The following is a 19,617-nucleotide window of genomic DNA, read 5'->3' as shown; positions in this document are numbered from 1 at the left end:
GTCATATTCCATTCGTAATATCCACTTGTTATTCAAAGTACGCGGTCATTTTCACTATCGCACAATGTGCTATTGTATGAAACACTTTCTATAGTAAACTGCGCCTTAATACGTTGCATTTGTAACAAATTACGTATTTTATTTGTCAAAACATATATTGCATAAAATTATTACTTTTTTAACTTGCTTTACATGTAAGTCGTACAAAATTTCTTAATCTAATCCGAACAATCTACGTATATATATTTTTTACTATTTGTCTATACTAATATTATAAAGAGGTAAGGTTTGATTGTTTCTTTGTAAGGTAGAAACTCAAAAACTACTCAAGACATTTTCTAAAATTGTTTCACCTATAGAATGCTACATTATTAGTGAGTAACATAGGCTATATATTAATCTTGAAAATTATATCTACCCGTACAAAGCCGCACCAGCTGGCTAGTTTATTATAAAATTGAATTAAATTTTGTGTACTAACTAAAGAATAAAATTGATTAATATATAAAGATATTATGATAGAAAAGAAAGTAAAGAAGTGAATGAAGTAAATTTACACTCGAGTCTAAAAGAAAAATAATGCAAGCAATAAGAAACTAATATTTTATAAATTACAGATAATTGAAGTATTATAGATGTTTATCCATAGCCAAAGTTGCAGTTCAGTTAATTTTAATAATATCAAATTATTAAAATTACACAGATGAAAGACATAAATGATAGAAAAAACGCACAGGTTCGACAACATACTTTTCAACCGACTTTAAAAAAAAGGTTCTAAATTTGGTAGTATATTTTTTATATTTGTTACTTCATAACTCGATTAGTTGTAAACCGATTTATATTTATTATCTGAAAAGATATGTTTACAGATTAGTTCCATAAATATTTTATCAAAATCAGTTCAGTAGTTTAGTTTTTAATTCGAAATAACTAGTTTTTCCACAACTGAAATCGGTTTTTATTATGGAATACAATTTAATTATTGGATATATCAATACACAAAGTATTTGTCTTCAATTTTAATTAGTTAGTAGATATTTAAGAAATATGGAACATTACACATAATCTACCTTCCTAATTACTGTATTGATATATTGTTAAGAAGTATACATTATTTATTTATTTATTTTATTTATTTATTATTAGTGTATTTATTTATGTTGACATCTTAGATAAATAATTGGTGTTCACTGCACTACGTAGCAGAAACCGATCATTAATCTAAGGTGAATATAAAATAAGTATTTATTTAAATAAGGTACTTAAATAAATACAGAATAACATATGTCGCCCAGGGGGAGGACATATAGAAATATACTAATTATTAGTGATTAATAAAACATGTGCAATTAGATAATTATGTATTATGATCTAGTTTTGACAAGGTCATATATTGTGTGGGTGTAAGTAGTACTGAACTATGCATACTTTTGTGACGGCGTGGCATTGAGACGAACACATGATTAATACTTTTTTTAATATTATAATGAGCGCTAAGTAATTATCTTTCAATCAAGGTCACAAAATTATTCAAACGATATGATTATATCATTAAAATAAATTAAGAATTAGAACCATAAATTAAAATATTTTCAAATATCCACCCACTGTAAAAAAAGAGAAAATATAGTAGAATATTTTGTAAGTAGGTATGTATGTAAGAATTACATTATACGCTATTTCGAGATGTCACAGTTCAGAAGTGACTAGACAAAACTCATTTTAAAACGGACTATTCTAAAGTATCTTTATATGAACCTATCTGTAAAATTAAAGTTTTCACAATTTAATTTAACAAACTAATTTAAAGCAGTTCTTAAATAAATTTATTATAAAATATATTAATATTGGTCATGTGAAATTGAAGTTTTTAACTTAAAAATAGAGACAAATATGGCTCTTATGAATGATCACTTACGAAGATTCTAGAGCTATCTAATTACAATGAATAATACCTAATAATAATCAGTTATTTATATACTTTATTATATAGAATCATAATGAAAAGTTTTCTGTGTGTTTATTATACAACAGGGTCTTATACTAGTGATAGAGTGAACAAAATACACATAATGTACTTTCGTACTTTTATAGATGCCCAAGAGGAAATTAATTCTATTTTACAAGACTATACACTTCCAAGATATTAAAATAAATGAAAAATATGCTATTTTTAGAAAAAAAAGTAATTGGTTTAAAGTTATTGCAGAATCAAAAATTAATATTTATTTATTATTTTCAGGAACACTACTACATCACTGGGATGAAAAATGTTTAAACAAGAACTATTTTTGCTGGTAAGATTTTATAGTAATGTTACAATTTATGAAATCTAAACAAAAAAAAATATTAACTTCTTGAACAAATTTCAAATATATTATAGTAATAAATTTCATAATTATTATATTACTCGTAGTTACACCGAGTTATATCATTTTACGTCCCAAAGGCCATATGTATGCTCATTCCTCTAATATTTTTTAAAGAATGTTTATTATTTAGTACACAGTTATACCATTTTCTGGAGGCTGTGTTTCGGTTTGAAGAGTGGGATATGGCGTGAATTTACTGGGTACAGAGGAATAACACCTGAGTCCTCAGGAATGGCAGCGCATGGGGACTATCATGGGCGAAACAGTATACTCTGTTATGCCCATGGTACTGCTCATGTCTATAGGCGACGGTTACCACTTTCCATCAGGTGGGCCGTCAGCTTGTTTGCCATTCTAAGTTGTATAAAAAAAAAAAAAAGGCAAAGCAGCAGCTTTACCATTTAAATGATTAGGATTATATCTACTAGATTTATTAAAAAATAGATCACAATTTAATCAACCAATAGTTAGAAATATTTTATAATGGATAATCTAATTAGATAGATGACATGATAAGTCTCTATTAGTCATATGTTATCTAATTATAATCTAATAATTAAAAATTCTAAATGGATTTGTAATCAATAGAAAATTTACCTATGACGACAAGCAAAGTCTTTGACATTTAAAGCCAAGGTGAAGAAAAGAAGGTGCGAATCCACACATTAAAAATTTTGATGTAAGATAAAACCATTTATCTAATATATAATAAATTTATTCTCACATATTCTCCAAAATTACTTTACTTATTATTAAAAATATATAATGGATGACATTTTGAAATTATTTTTATATTACCTACAGATAACTACGCTGAAAATTAATTAAAAAAACCGAGCACAGAAATAAATCATAAGTATAAATGAAATTTTAACAGAACTTAGTTATGACTTAACCAGATTGGTAAACGTTATTGATCAATAGAATGTCATCTACTTGATCTAATAAAATCAAAACTATTATCGACAGTATTGATTAATGTTTTACAATATGATAGGATATATGTAACATGTATATATAATATGTATATAGGATATGAATAATAATTATATTATCGAAGGTAGACTGTGATACTACCACGTGATATTCAGTCGTTCTCACGTCTATAGACTATGGCTGCCACTTTCATCAGGTAAGCTTGTTTGCTATTCTGACACGAATTACAAGCCAATCAAAAATTTTATCTTGGATTTTATTGCCACCATTTAATATATCCAATTGATTTTCCCTATTAACGTTCAGTGAATCGAACAGTATTTAATGTAGTTAAAATTCTGTTTCATACACTACTTCCTCGATACCATCCGTGGATTCTTTTACGCGTGATGTAATATCATAGACATGAATTTCACTTTTTTGTGTTTAGTCATCGTTCAATACGTCCTGCATTGTGGTAAGGCATATGCGGTAAGGTCTATTAGGTTGTTTCGATTAATATAATTAGTTAAATAATTAAACTTATTTAGAAAAATACTTAACAGCTATTTATATTTTATCAAATGAATACATCTAAAAAGAGTTATTAATTTTATCATATAAATTAAATTTATTAATGAGTATATATTTATTAAGATACTTAAAACAATTTTTAACCAGATGGTTAAAATTTGTATTAAAAATGTATTTAGGTAGATACCTAAATACATTTTTAATGCAAAAAAGGTATATATCCAATTTTATGAACATTTTAATGGTTTACCAGAATATGTAGCGTGCAGAAACCGTGTAGCTCCTGGCATAGAATAGGCTACGCCTTCCTTTCCTGTGAGTGTCGTAAGAGGCGACTGAGGGAGTTTATGGTAGAGAGAAGAGTAGCAACGTCCCTCTTAACGTCTTAAGTCTTACGTCACCAAAATTTAAACTGCGGTTACCAACATACCTGCCAAGTTGAGCAACTACTGGCAAAACACTACTGCTGAACATAAGTCTCTCCCAAAACAGGGAGACCTATGATCAGCAGAGGACAGTTACCGGCTGATACAACATACAACAACCAGAATGTAACTTGTACGTATATAATTATTTGTTTTATTATGATATTTATAATTAGATATGTAAAACACAATTACTAATTAAGTAAAATAGGTAGCTGTACTAATGTATTATTTATATAATATAATATAAAACGTTATTGTTTTACAGCGGTATAATAAAGACGTTATATGCGTTATTGATGAGGTATGCCACTATGGATTAACCACTATGATTCATTTTTACTAATACTCATACATTTGTCACAAATTTCCTGTACGAAATTTTTGTTTCTTAGAAGTACGAAGCGACTAACCAAAATATATCCTCCTATTTATTTATTAGGTGCAATTTTTTTACACGTGTCTACACTATTTTTTTAACTACATTACTTTTAAAAATTTAATAAATAGTAGATTAGCTACATATTACATACATATAAATAAAACTTAATGCTAATTGTAGTCACAGATACTATACAAATGTATAATTATCTGATACATAATAATTTTAAAAGAGTAGCTGTTGAAATTCTTGCGAGTTCTTCTTAGCAGATTAAGAACATGCCGAATCCAGCAGTAGAAACATAAAAAATAACAAAGTCTATTTCAATAAAAATATTCTATTATATTCTAACTTTTAATTTACAGAAACCAATGAAGCTGTCTTTAAAGTCATTATTATAAACTTTAAATATCGTTTATCCTGAGAAAGTGACTTTTTTAACAATATAACATGACTTTATATGTAACTCCTAGTACTGAGGAATACTATTTAAAAAATAAGCTTATCTTTATGTTTTTTGGTCTTTTAGAATATCTTATATCTGTTGTATTCATAAAATATACACTATCTCTCTCATCCATCGCACCATTTAAAATATTTCAGGGCCAAAGTCCCACATGTAAAGCGATACCATCATCAAGCCGACGCAATGCCAATTTAAGAAACAATGACGCTATGCCAACATACGATCCATACATACCGAGGACAAACGCAATATTTTACAATTGTTCGTTCGCTGACTGCAAAACAATTCGACTGCACTCTATAACGGAAGTTACATCTCCTGAACTTACGTTAAAGTCGTGCTTTTTAGAACCAACCGGGTCATACGATTGTGAGACAATCAGATACAATCACCTCAAAAACATAGACAAATTATTATTTCTGAATACTAATATCAAGAATAAAATATATTATATGGTCGACTGTTTACTCTATAAAGACCGTGGGCGTGTATGTCATAAGAGAAACGGTGATAATTCGCATACCAAATTGGTCGACGCAGATAATATAGTACGCCCTAGTGAGTCAAATATATTGTCACAAGATGAATTTATATGTGAAGAAAGTCAACAGGGATTAATTAATTGCGACATCAATCCGTTCATTTCATTTAATAATAATCTTAAACTTAAAAAATCTATCATCGCCGATGATAATGTTTTGCTGAAAACAGGAAATTATGTAGTGTCTTTAAAAAAAAACTGCATTGGTGAGTGGTGCGGATACAGTGGAATAATATCACGATCGTCGGGAAGAAGATACAGTAGATACGAACCACCTAGCGGCAAAGTGTACCGGTGCTATTACACCAAAGAACAACAAGTATGCAAAGAGCTATACGGCCAAAAGAAATCCGTTTATAACTAGCGAGCTTGGTTAAATACGTAACATTAGCATAAAAGTCTATTTTTAAATCTAGTTAAAAAAACATGAACCACTATTATTCAATCGATTTAAAATTGGGAATACGTTTCGGATCTACGTACCTATAACCAATTTTCGAGTAGCGCCCAAACTGAACAGTTTCTGAGATGCATGTCGCAAGCGTAATGGTTTACCACGAGAGTGGTCAAAACTAGTTTGTATCGCAAGTTTACTAACTTAGACAAACGTAAATATCAAAGAAATAATTTGTGTTCATACAATAATATTACATACATAAAAAAATATATTGTGTTAAATTAAGAAATACTTTACATTTAATTCATAAATACGTATGTATTTATGAATTAAAATATAACAAGTAATATTATACTATTTCCTATGTCCAAAGATTCACACAACTTCACTACATTTCTTTGACATTACAATGAACTTAGACCGAGAATAAAGTTAGTAAATAATAAACAAATAAATTGAAATCCTCTTTGACATTAAAATACACTGGGTCACCATTGTACCATTCGAAGTGCCCTGAGAGTGAAAGTGGACAGCAACTCAATCTTTACAATGCTTGGAGTTACATATACAGGACCCGGTTTTATGTTATAAAATGTCATTTCGACACACTGTAGCAATTTCGTTACTTAACTACATAACAACCATAAAACAATATTAGTTCAGTACCTACTAATATTATTAATATAAAAATTTGAAAAGATATTTAAATGTTTGCGTGTTTGTTTCTCAAGCATACTTAAATGGCTAAACGGATTTGAATCAAATTTTGTACAAGAGTAGATTATATGACAAATTAACACATTTTTTATATACTGATTCAGGCGGATGGGATATATTATATATATTTATTTAGTTAAACTTCAAGACACAACTATATTATATAAGTAAGGCTACATAATGGCGGATTCAACGCCTTATAGCGTTCTGTACCAATCAACCATGAGGCAACCAGAAAATTAAGTAGGTAGTTAATATATTTATATTATACAATATAAATATAACACTATAATAGTGTCTCAAGTAATACACTAAGAACATAAAATTTTTCTGTATAACCAAGCAAAAATTATTCTTACTTTTTGGTTTAATAGCGAGCCATGCATTGCTTATCATAATTGTATTGTATGGTTATAAATATGAGTTTGTTTGATTATTTGTTTCTTTTTTTTGATACCACTTAACATTTTAACGGCCCAACCAATAATATTTAGCTACTTTTTATCCCGATTAATAAATATATACCAATAATACGATATCGCGAGTAAAAATTATTTACATATATTCAAAAATAACAATAAGAATGCTAATTTTTATACATAGATCATACATTTAATGTCTCGATGCAATAAACACCTGTTGCAATAATAGGTGTTGCATAACGTTTAGGTGGTATGCGTGTAATCATAAAATTAGATCTACTTAGCAACCAATATGGATTTAACGAGAGTAATTTATAGTTGCCTTTCTTCTTCGATACATCTGTATGCGGAACAATGCTTGATTACCGATACCGGTTCTTGAGATGTTTTGTTTTTCTTCTTTTGTAATCACACCACGATGATATGTCACGTGAATTTATTTTTAATAAGATTTTAAATATTACTAGCGTGTAGCTATTGATTGTAATCGAATCCATAATTATTGCATCAAATGTGTAATTGTACTCTAATTACATTCATATAATACATAAAAATAATATAGATTTCTTTATTTACATTAAAATATACATTATTATGTCAGCCTTTTGTTTAACTGATCACTGTTGAACATAAGCCTCCCCCTATTGGTGGGTTCTGCCAGTAGTTGCCAAGCTTAACAGGGTTGGCAACTGTAATTAGGCTTTGGTGATATTTAAAATGAAACGCTGTTGACTACGAAAAGAACTTAATAATCTAGGGATGAACCCTCGATCATTAAGTTCTCTTCGTCTTCATTAAATTGATTCAAAGATTATCATATCATTCCGCTAATATAAACGTACAAATTTGCAAATATATTTGAATATATGTAACATTTTCAAACCCAAACGGTTGAACAGATTTACATGAAATTTGCTTACTCAGCCTTATCTGATGCAAACAGAGCTGTCAAACATATGCAAAAACAGATATGAGAGTACATGTGTGCAATTTCTTAGGTTCTCCCTACAAAATAAACTTAAATACGCCAATAACGTCTAAATCTAGATACTAGATACAATTCGTTATGAGTAAAAGACAACAGAAGTATTGTCCTTGTCACCGTACAAATAATATGAGGCAATATGCCCTTAGAAATCTTCTAGCAGCAAATAAAACAAAAATAAATGCCTCTCAACAGTCTAGGCCAAGGTTCGTCGCAACGTTAATTAAAACAAATATTTACTGTAATTAAACCTAATCACTGGAACCTGTTTGAATTTGCTGTATGATCGTACAATAGCGTACAAGAAATTGTCACACCATTTAATACGGGCTCGGAAGTCGAGACCGACACAATATGCATTCATATTAGATTGTTAACATGGCGACTAATTAAGGTATTATCATTGATGTAGATAAAACACGAGAACAAGAAATAAAAGCAAAAAAGGAAACTAAGTAATTATGAAGTCGGAAAGAAAATAGTTAATTTGAAAATATTTTTTCAATTTACAATTTCTTATAACAATTTACCATTGAGGGGATTTTGGCAGTAACGCCACACTTTGCATTGGTTTTTGGTGATGTTTTAAGAGGGACACAGATGCTCATACTTCGATCAGTATGTTTAGTCATTAACCACTGGACAAGCTGTGTTACTATAGAAAATTAAAAAAAATTTGTAATTTTTTGATCCATATTTTTTTAGTACCAATCTTTAGTTTCGCTGGTAGAATACCTCTGTCATCATTTTCATGAATGCTAGTAATTTCTATATTTTACACTGTATAGACAGATACTATAATAGTAAATAAAAACCTACTAACAATATTAAATTCCATGCAAATGCTACATCTATGTCTAATATGGTAATAAATTTAAGGCATGAAAATGTAAATAAATACACGCACTTTCACATTTATAATATTAATAAATGGAAGAATAACAAATATAAAGCAGTTTACCAATAATTTAAGATTGTATTTCACAAAAATCAGACTTTAATTGTAGCAAAATCAAACTACTAAACCGATTTTGATAAAATATAAGATCAATCTGTAAGTATGTCCTTTCAGATAAAAAAAGATTTTTCCAAATCGGTTCACTGCTGACGGAGTTATAAAGTAACAAACGTAAAAAATAGAACCGAGTTGAGTACCTCCTTTTTTAAAGCCCCTTGAAAATTTGCCAAACTGGACTTAACAATTTTATATATTATATTATACGTTAGGAACCAAGAGAAAACTACATAATAGATACCTATATAAAGAAACTACAGAGAGTATTACGCTAAAACTATGTTACGTTGACTGCTAATTAACTTAGCCTACAACTGTGAATTGCAGAAAAAGAATGGATTTCGTAACAAAAAAAAGTATGAATATTGATTTATAAATCTTCTTTTTAAGGATACTAGGTGTGTAATGCTTACATATGTGACTAAATGAGCGTGGGGTAAAGTATTTCTTTTTCGAGTGTATGAAATTAAATAACCTTACGTCTTCATCATTATTAACCTACTGGTGTCCACTACAGGTCATAGGGCTCCTTCAAGGCACGTTACTGGGCATGGTCTTCAACTCTACGCTACCAGTTATTTTCAGTCATTGTACATATACTTGCACAAATTTAACCATTTTCTACAGTTTATTTACTGTATATTGATCTGTGTAAAATTCATACATACATTTTCGTTAAATAAGTAATAATAATTATTATTATTATGGACTTCGAGTTACGAGTATAAAACAATACATAGTTTATTATAAACCTGTTTTTAATAAATGAAAATAATGTATATTTTTTCATAAAGTATTCATTACGAACAAATCATTACTTATTTTAGTATTTGAGATAATCTTCGCCAATTCCTTTTTAGATAGTTGTTTTTGCAATCGATAGGAGTTTACTCCTGTGTTAGTTTTATCGCCATTGATATCGCTGTTTTTGTTTGACTTACAACTAGGTACACAAACTGCTACACGTTCAAACGTTTCACTCCAAAAATTAAGTAAAATTTTTTAGCGAAAACTGATTCATAAGCATCGAAAAGATCGAAATACAAAGAATTGCGAACGATCTTCCTTTATTGTGGTTAAAATATTCCGCATAGAAAAATATTCAATAAATATAAAATTTTTCAATAAATCATTCATAGAAAAATTATTATGCTGGATTTACAGTTTCAACGTTCCATTTCTATTTTATTTTTTTGGTTGGCATATTGTAGATTCTAATAATATTTGAAGGAAATATATCGGTAGCTGGATATAACAACCGAGTGAACACCTTCATTTAAACCGTCATAAAACAATAAGAACAAAACATTCAATAAATCAATTTTCTCCGTATAACAAGAAATAGGCTAACTACATGGTAGTGACCACCTTTTACCGTCAAGTGCATAAGACAAAGAGCGAATGTGGAGCAACTTGCCGAGATACTAACAGAAGCTTGCGTCATCGACCATTCTCCTTAGGGTTATCCATTATTATTTTACGATTTTAGTTACTTCAATGTTGTTTGTAACTCAATATAAAATTTAATAAACTATACGTATACATATTAGCTCCGTCGTATAATGCGAATACACAATGTAACACTATTAAGTCACATTTTATATTTATTAATAACTAGCTGTGTCCGTGAATTTGTTTTCGTGTATAGTCAGTCAAGACTTCCATAAAATAGCCTAATTGTGTATAGTATTACTCGTACTTTTATTTTTCTGCGTCATTTGTCATCAAGTACTAACTCAATACTTTCTAACACAACTTTAAGCGACTAACAAATTTGAAAGTGGTGTAATTTTTTTTTTATTTTTAGATAAATTTTTAAACTTTCTGCACTAAAATAATTTCATCTCTATCAGTGGGATCGTTTTATATAAACGCTAGCATACAAACAAAGTAACACAACATACAGAAATATTTTAAAGCCATCGTTTTTCGTTCAATACTGTATGAATTACAAACTAACCCATTTTCACTACGACTTCATTACAATAATAATACTTACATAAAGATTAAAAAAATATATAAAAAAAAATATCGATTTTATATCTATTAAATTAAATATTGCTTATATGACAACATTAAATAATATATACTTAATATTCTGAATTAAAAATTTAGCATAATTATTTCATATATTTATACATCTAAAATTTATACCTATCTAATTTTTTTATGGTATTTTGGTGATTTATAAATTATTCTATAATTTCACAGCCCTAATCTATGGCTATAAAGTTCGCAATTCGCAACCCGATCTACGACTCTCACGTTGACCATTAGGATACACCCACTAATTTTACATAAAACTCGAATTTATGGGCGACTATTGCAATGACCTGGTTGCTACACTACTCTTTTATAGAGTTCTATGGTAAACTATTGACACCATTAAAAACTTTTTTCCCATATTTTCTGTATAGATACAATCTTATCGATCTTATGGTCCTGCTATAACATTATAAAATTATAATATATATTGTATGCCTACAACATACATATATTTCAATCCATATACGAGTAAAAACAGATTGAAAATTTAAAATTAGCATAGATATATCATTTTTTATTTGCTTTTAGGTATACTATTTATTTACCTGTAGGATACTTCATACAAAAGTCCAAAACTGCATGAATAACTCTGACTCACTCGTGCTTCTGTCGTGAAGAAACTATACTTTATTGGCTGAATTTTAGTTTGAAGAGTGGGATATAGCAGTGAAATTACAGAGTACGAAGACGTAATACCACAGTCCGCAGGTATGGGAACGTATGAATAGTATGAATATATTACAGCATATTCTGTGATTACGCTGTGCATGCTGATAGGCAAAGGTTATAAATTTCTATCAGATAAGACGTTATTTTTTTTAATTCTATGTAACATAAAAATAGTATGTTTATTATACTATACCTACAGCTTTAGAAATCTGTTGAAATTAAGTGATTGAATATACTGTAAATAGCAGAAACTGTTTTCAATTACAACATTTCTTTATAATACTAAATAAATAAGTACACTAAATCTAAGAAACTTTTCGGTAATATCGCTAATAAAAAATAAATATTAAATCAAATTAATCCAAAAGAGATGACGGTAGGCTCGTTTGTACCATGTCGAATTGCAATATGTTTAGCTAAATATGGGCATGTCGAATGTTACCACAGTTATGAATTTAACTAGATGGCGCAACTTCTTAACCTAATATAATTTCCATTCGTCATTTTTACATAAATTTACATGGCAGTTTTGGAAAAGTTTTTATATATAAATATTTTTGTAACATCAAGACAAATCTTATTTTTTTTGGTAACGCACAAAGTTTTTATATAAGTTCAAATACTTTAAGTAACCATGTGTGGGAGTCTCAAAGGTTTTAGTTCACTGTAATGGCCTCAATTGACCAATGAAACTAAGCAAGGTATCTAGAATTAAGACATATTCTTTCTAATTAAATTGCAGTTCTATAGAAACTGCCGTTACTGTGTATAAAATTTCATTCTAATTCTAAAATTTCAATGATGAAAAACACCGATAACGAACCAAGTAATCCGCCTCTAAATATACTCGCCTCTTACTAAGTCGGACTCCAATATGCTCAGCAATAATCGACAAATAGTTAGATGGTTTTTTTTTATACAACTTAGAATGGCAAACAAGCTGACGGCCCACCTGATGGAAAGTGGTAACCGTCGCCTATAGACATGAGCAGTACCATGGACATAACAGAGTATACTGTTTCGCCTATGATACCCCCCATGCGTTGCCATTCCTGAGGACTCAGGTGTTATTCCTCTGTACCCAGTAAATTCACGCCATATCCCACCCTTCAAACTGAAACACAGCCATGCAAACACAACTGCTTTACGGTTGAAACACGAATGCTAACTACTCTATTAAGAATTATGGACTTAAGCTTATTTACTTTTTAAAATTCCAAATTGTATGGAGCTCACCGAATGTCTAACATACTATATCACATAAATAGGTACTTTTATTTACAAAAGTTATATTTCTATTAATGTATTCAACTTTCATTCAAATCATAAATCTACTAATCTCAATATTGTCACCACACACCTATTCTATAATATTCAAACAGAAGCAAAGGAACTGTTTATTAATTTATCCATATACATTGAATTATAGTAAACAATTCCAATGAATGAATTACGTAATAGATAATATTAATATTTTGCCTTTTTATGCCAAAACAAATGTTATATAGTCACAATTACATAAAATATAAATAATTGAGTATTGATTAATTTGTTAATAAACAACATCATGCGTCAATACAACTAGTTCAAATACGCCTTCGTTTTTCTTTAGTTTTTATATGTATATGTTAATAACATATTTTATAATATGTATTAAGTAAATCATACTTAATTTATATTTATTTAATGGTAAATTATAATATAACAGGATTTTTCTTATTCTTAAATAGTCTTCTGTTTATGAAATAAACTAGTTTATATAAGACAAAACAATATACATACGAGTATATATGAATGCAAAATGATTATTATTTATGTATGGGTTATTATTTTGTATTAAAAAATAAAAGGTTTTAATATAAATTAATGTGTCATCAGCATCATTATTTCAGCCATTATCCGTCCACTACTGGACATAGGATTCCCTCATAGACTGTCATAAGAAACGGTCCTGAACCACCTGCATCTATTAACTCCCTACAATGCATTTGAGGTCGTCACTCCATCTAATGGGGGTCATCCTGCACTGAGTTTGCTCGTACGGAGTCTCTACTCAAGAACCTTTCTTCCCCATCAGTTGTCGGTTCTTCAAGCTAATTAATTATTAATGTGTACTACTTTATAATTTAATATGTATGAAATTATTTAAGTACACATTTAAATATGTATATATATTTAAATATGCACTATTAAATCGTTGAAAAATCTATGTAGTGGTTTCTGCTCACGCACTTTCATTTCCGTTATTTGTAAATAAACCTACTACTCATTTTATCTATCAACACTAATTTTATTCATACTATGAAATCTCTGAACAAAAACAAGAGAGAAACGTCAGTTGCAATGTAACAAGCAAATTTTCTCATGGCCGTTTTTTTCTGAGAAACCTCCGTAATGAGTGCACGGGTCATTGTAATTGATAGTACTTCTTTTAAGAGAAGCCCTCGAACTTACCTCCACTACCGGTTCATTACGCTAATAAAATAGAATAAATTGTTATATAATTAATCAGTTGTAAAGATCAGTCACACCGTAGTTCTGCAGTACCAAATCACACAATGCAAAAAGACTTTCTAGTTTACAATCGCAACATTAGTAACATCATTTTAATTAAAATGTTATTTATAAATTTATTCAATTTTGTGCTAATTGTCTATAGTTTGGAGTAATACGAAGTGATTATAATCGCTGCGATCATTTCAAAGCAAAGAAACACCTTTTCAGTAATAATAAAATCTCTCAATTTTTAAATAAATCATGTAATATCTTGTGATTTTCTATTTAAAAAAATGCATAAATATAAAATATTATCGTACCTTTATTGCTTTTTAAATATATCATTCATAAGGGTTTTTGAACATATCTCAAATCTAAATATATATAATGGTTTAAGTGATAACTTAAATTACACCACAACTTAAATCTATGTTGGACTAAAACTAATTTTGGGCGCCAGGAGAGTTTTATATTGCTGCGGAACTCTGCCAAAACCAAACCACGGCTATCCTCAGGGATAATTAATGTGTAACTTCAGGATTCAATCAAGGCCATTTTCTTAGGCTACAACAATGAAGACACATCATTATTAACTGTAATATTATGTGTTCCATGTAACTGTTAATTAGGTATATCAATTTGTAAGTCTGAACTTACCCCTTCGGTATGTAATCATCTAAAATCATTTAAGATTGGAGAACTCGTTTAACAGTGATTTACTAATGCCGATAATATTTAAATACTGTTTCTGTTCACTAGTATAATAATAACGAAACTCAATTAGGTCAGCTTAAACTTAATACATTATTAATATATATATTATTATTATTATATAAAGTATATATATTTTCCTTATTCCACCTCTGCAAACACCCGTTTTCTGTCACTATCTCATCTTTATGTACCTACATTTTATTGATGATATTTGTTATTAGACTAACCTGTGACTACACTATATTAACAGCTAAACATATACAGGGTGAATAGATCTTCCGTATCACAAATAGTTCCTTAAAAATCTTTTGCAATTACAATTTATCGTAATAATATTCATTACATTATCATTCCATAGTACTAGTAACGTTATAAATATATCAGAAGGAAATTTTGTACAAAAGTCGTTTGCTTGAGTACCTCTATCCTATTTGTGTTTCTGCCGTGAAGCAGTCGTTTTAGCTGGCTGCGTTTCGATTTGAAAGATGGGATATGGCAATAAAATCACAAGGTACAGAGGCGTAACACCTTAGTCCTCAGGAATGACAACGCATGAAGGGTATCACGAGCGACACAGTATACTCTGTTATGTTCATGGTACTGCTCATGTCTATAGGCGACGGTTACCACTTTCCGTCAGGTGGCCGCCAGCTTGTTTGCCATTCTGAGTTGCATAAAAAAAAACATAAATGAATATGATACAAGACAAAAGGACAAAATTAATTCAATATCAATGTAAAGTAACTAAAAAGAGAAAAAAATAACAAACTAGACAGGTACTTTTTTTAATCACAGTCGAACTTGATATTTTAATATTATCATGTCTCTGACATCTGACCTACACAGTAAGTTGTAGAAAATTAATAATATGTTACGTTTCATGATGACTCATTCATTTCCATAACCGCAATATTTTAAATTCAAATATCATGATAAAACATTTATGAAAATAACACATAGATATATCAAATGATGACGTCTTATTCGATTATCTTATAATAATATAATTAAATAAATATTATTATTTATTTTTGCCACGATCAAATACTTTCTTTTGATAATAACAAGTATCATAATTTTTCATTTTTAAATTCAAGCAATGAATATTTCATTAATACACTTGAAGTTGTTGTCCCTATTTATATTAAAAGCAATGACCGTTGTATATCGGTCTAGGTCATAAGATGTGGTACATGTTAGAAACGTTATAGAAAATAACTCCTAAGTCGTTTCATACTAAATTATGCAATGCATATTAGATAACTTAGTATTACTTATTAAATTTTAAATAAATAATTATATATTAAGTTATTACATAAAAAATAACTGCTTTAACAATAATAAAAACAAGCAAACTACATTTAGGTTTCACAAATAAGCTGAAAAGTTACTTTATACACGTAGCAACTAACCTTAACCTAACCATAATACAAATACATAACATAACCATAACTTAAAAATGAATAACATCTTATATTACACAAAATAACTTAAGGTCGCCTACGTAACAAAATATGTTTGTAGAAATAAACGAATAACCAGAATTAAAAGCAGCGTTTATGACATACTCCACTTTTGGTAACGATATATGATATGTCCATCTCTGTACTAAAAACTTTCTTGTTGCAATATTATAAGAATTAATAATGACTAGTAAGAATATTTACTTTTATACAAACAAAACGAAACTAATGATAATATAAAAAATATCCACAGCTTTAAACTTGCACCAATGGCGAAGATCTTGCAAAAGCAACGCACCTAACTGGTATTGTTTTGATAAGTTAGGGACTTTGAAAGAATGTCGACGAGGCCACCCACATATGATCACGTGTTAATATACTTAACTACTTGACTGATTATTTAATTTGCGAATACTTTGTATGTGTTGTAAAAAAAAGCAAAAGTTTAAGAAAAAAGAGAATTTTATGTTTTGTTTTATAACTTGAAGAAAAAAAAAATTTAACTCTTAAGACGGTTAGATATTTTTTAATCATGAAATTTAATTTTACCAAGATTACATTAAATTAACACTGTCAATAAATAATAACAAATACCACAGAACATATACAGTGCCATCTAATTCTAAACTAAATACTATAATAAGCCTCGTATTTATGAATTGTAGACAACCGATAGAAATATTTATATATCATTTTTGTTACTATAAACACAAATAATACATATATAGAAAACAATTATCTCAACACATTGCATCTAATAGCTGTTCACTGACCCGTAATTAACAGATGGTTTAAGCCAACAAGGTCGTCAAATTCTTTGTCAAAGTCAAATTATTGTTGCGGTAATAACACAGTACCCACTAACCCATGTCGAATAGATTTGATACTTTGTTGCCATCACAATATAAGTAATAGTCTTGTAACAGTACAATAGTAGTTGTTATAAACAGACAGAATATGTATAAAATGGTATTGAAAATTATATTGTAATATTTGATTTTGTATTTACTCTAAAATAGATTCTTTAAATACTTTAGTATCTATATATCGTATACTAACTTTTGCCTGTAGCTTTGCATGCATAGTATTGTTTTCTTTTTGTTAAAATTTTCTAAAATCCTTTCTAAAATTCTTAGTAGATTCTTACGTTATAAAATAAAACTATGGTCCAAATTTCAGCTTCCTAAACTTAGTACTTTTGACTAAGTGTTAATAATCAGTCAGGACTAATGATTTTATAAGTGTAGATACATATTAATAACATTATTATTTATTACAGGTAAAAATACTAATGAGATTTGGAAACAAGACATTTAGCCAACAATAGATTATTTTTTTGTTTCTTAGAATAATCGGCAATGAAGTCAAGGCTTGTACGCTGGTGCATCTGACGAGGTGTAAGCACGCAATAGAGGGTAACGTGACCACTTCTTATGGAAAATTAATTTACGTAATTACTCACCGGTATTAATATCTATAAGCTACCAATAAACATCTACATTAAATCAGATTTTAATACTAATTATAGGTACTGTAATGAAGGTATATAATAGACTTATTTCATTTTATAATCCATGCAATGATTAAAAGAATTAGTTAAAGAAAAATATTTGAAAAGGATTAAATAAAATTCAAACAAAGATGTTTTGGTGATGTGGCGAATTATATATTTTTTTATGATGAAAATAAAATGTCAGTCCCGCCTGCTTTATCAATGCACATTGACAGGATACCAGTGAGTAATGATAGGTAAGAATGAAGTCAATTCAGTTGGCCCATTATGACATAATCAGAAAAAAAGAATGAAAGACGTCACGGAAATTGATCTGATTAGCAATGGGAGGGAAGGATTGTTAATAATGAGATTTAATAGCCACATTACCAGCATTATACCCTAACAGGTATAAGATATAATAGGCAAAGAGCCTACTAGCAATATAACCTAATATGTTGTATGCGTTCCCCTAAAAACCATTGTGGTTAATTTTTGATGAATTCATATTGACCTTGTTCATCCTCACCTATCATTATCTGTGGTGCCCTGTCAGCGTATATTGATAGCGCAAGCAGAATTACCATTTCATTTTTATCCATTAAAAAAAAATAGTAGCAACGTATTTGATATTCCCCGTTATTACTACTAATTAATTAATTTCCATACACAAAATAATAGAGAGGTTATTAAAACAGATGATTTAAAGAAATACAATAAATTAATAGGTACAAAACTTATATTTTTCTTTTTCTTAAAAAAAAAGCTTCATATATAACAAAATAACAAACATTAATCCTAAAACCTTAACATACAAAAATACAGTCGAATTAACAACAGCCTTTTTTTTTATACAACTTAGAATGGCAAACCAGCTGACGGCCAACCTGATGGAAAGTGGTAACCGTTGCCTATAGACATGAGCAGTACCATGGACATAACAGAGTATACTGTTTCGACCATGATACCCCCCATGCGTTGCCATTCCTGAGGACTCAGGTGTTATTCCTCCGTACCCAGTAAATTCAAACCTTCAAATCGAAACATAACCATGGAAACAAAACTGCTTTACGGTTCAAACACGAATGGGACAAAGGTACCCAAGCAATCGACTTTTGTACAAAGTCTGCCTCTGGTAAAAGCGTTCTTCTTTCTCTTTAAATTATATTGAAATTACATTGTAAGTATTATTGAGTCTACTCAATAATTTTTTAAATTGTATTCTGAAATATTATTTCTAATGTTATGATTATTATATATAAATTAGATTTAAATAAAAATTTTGAAATTGCTCAGTGATCAAAAATTATTGAACCAGTTCGCCAATCTCCATCCAAAGTCAATATATATTTTATAATATATAAAACAAAATAACTGTATACCTTGGTTTGTAATGTAATATAAAGGAACAAACGCCTAACCAAGGATCACACACAATGGATTATCTGTACAAGGTCTTCGCCAAAAGTACCCACGTTCAATAAGAACACGACAGATGCAATTTACTTGCGCCCACAAATAGAACTAACTAACTACCTACCTACAATATTAATGTAGAATTTT

At 29.0% G+C, this 19,617-nt stretch overlaps 1 protein-coding gene and 1 pseudogene across 1 annotated transcript in view; both read left to right on the top strand.

The window, feature by feature from the left end:
• LOC113511736 (uncharacterized) overlaps window positions 1-19,617 on the top strand; it is a 49,565-nt gene that overhangs the window by 6,810 nt on the left and 23,138 nt on the right. Inside the window, exon 2 of the mRNA XM_052896669.1 lies at window positions 2,246-2,300. Coding sequence (XP_052752629.1) covers window positions 2,274-2,300 — 27 coding nt within the window. The 5' untranslated portion in view covers window positions 2,246-2,273. The remainder of the gene's footprint in view (window positions 1-2,245; window positions 2,301-19,617) is intronic.
• Window positions 3,627-6,023, top strand: LOC113511738 (uncharacterized; annotated as a pseudogene).

Source organism: Galleria mellonella, unplaced genomic scaffold, assembly GCF_026898425.1.
Source record: "Galleria mellonella isolate WM207_F2 unplaced genomic scaffold, CSIRO_AGI_GalMel_v1 utg117, whole genome shotgun sequence".
NCBI classification, from domain to species: Eukaryota; Metazoa; Arthropoda; class Insecta; order Lepidoptera; family Pyralidae; genus Galleria; species Galleria mellonella.
This window is presented reverse-complemented; position numbering and strand designations above follow the sequence as displayed.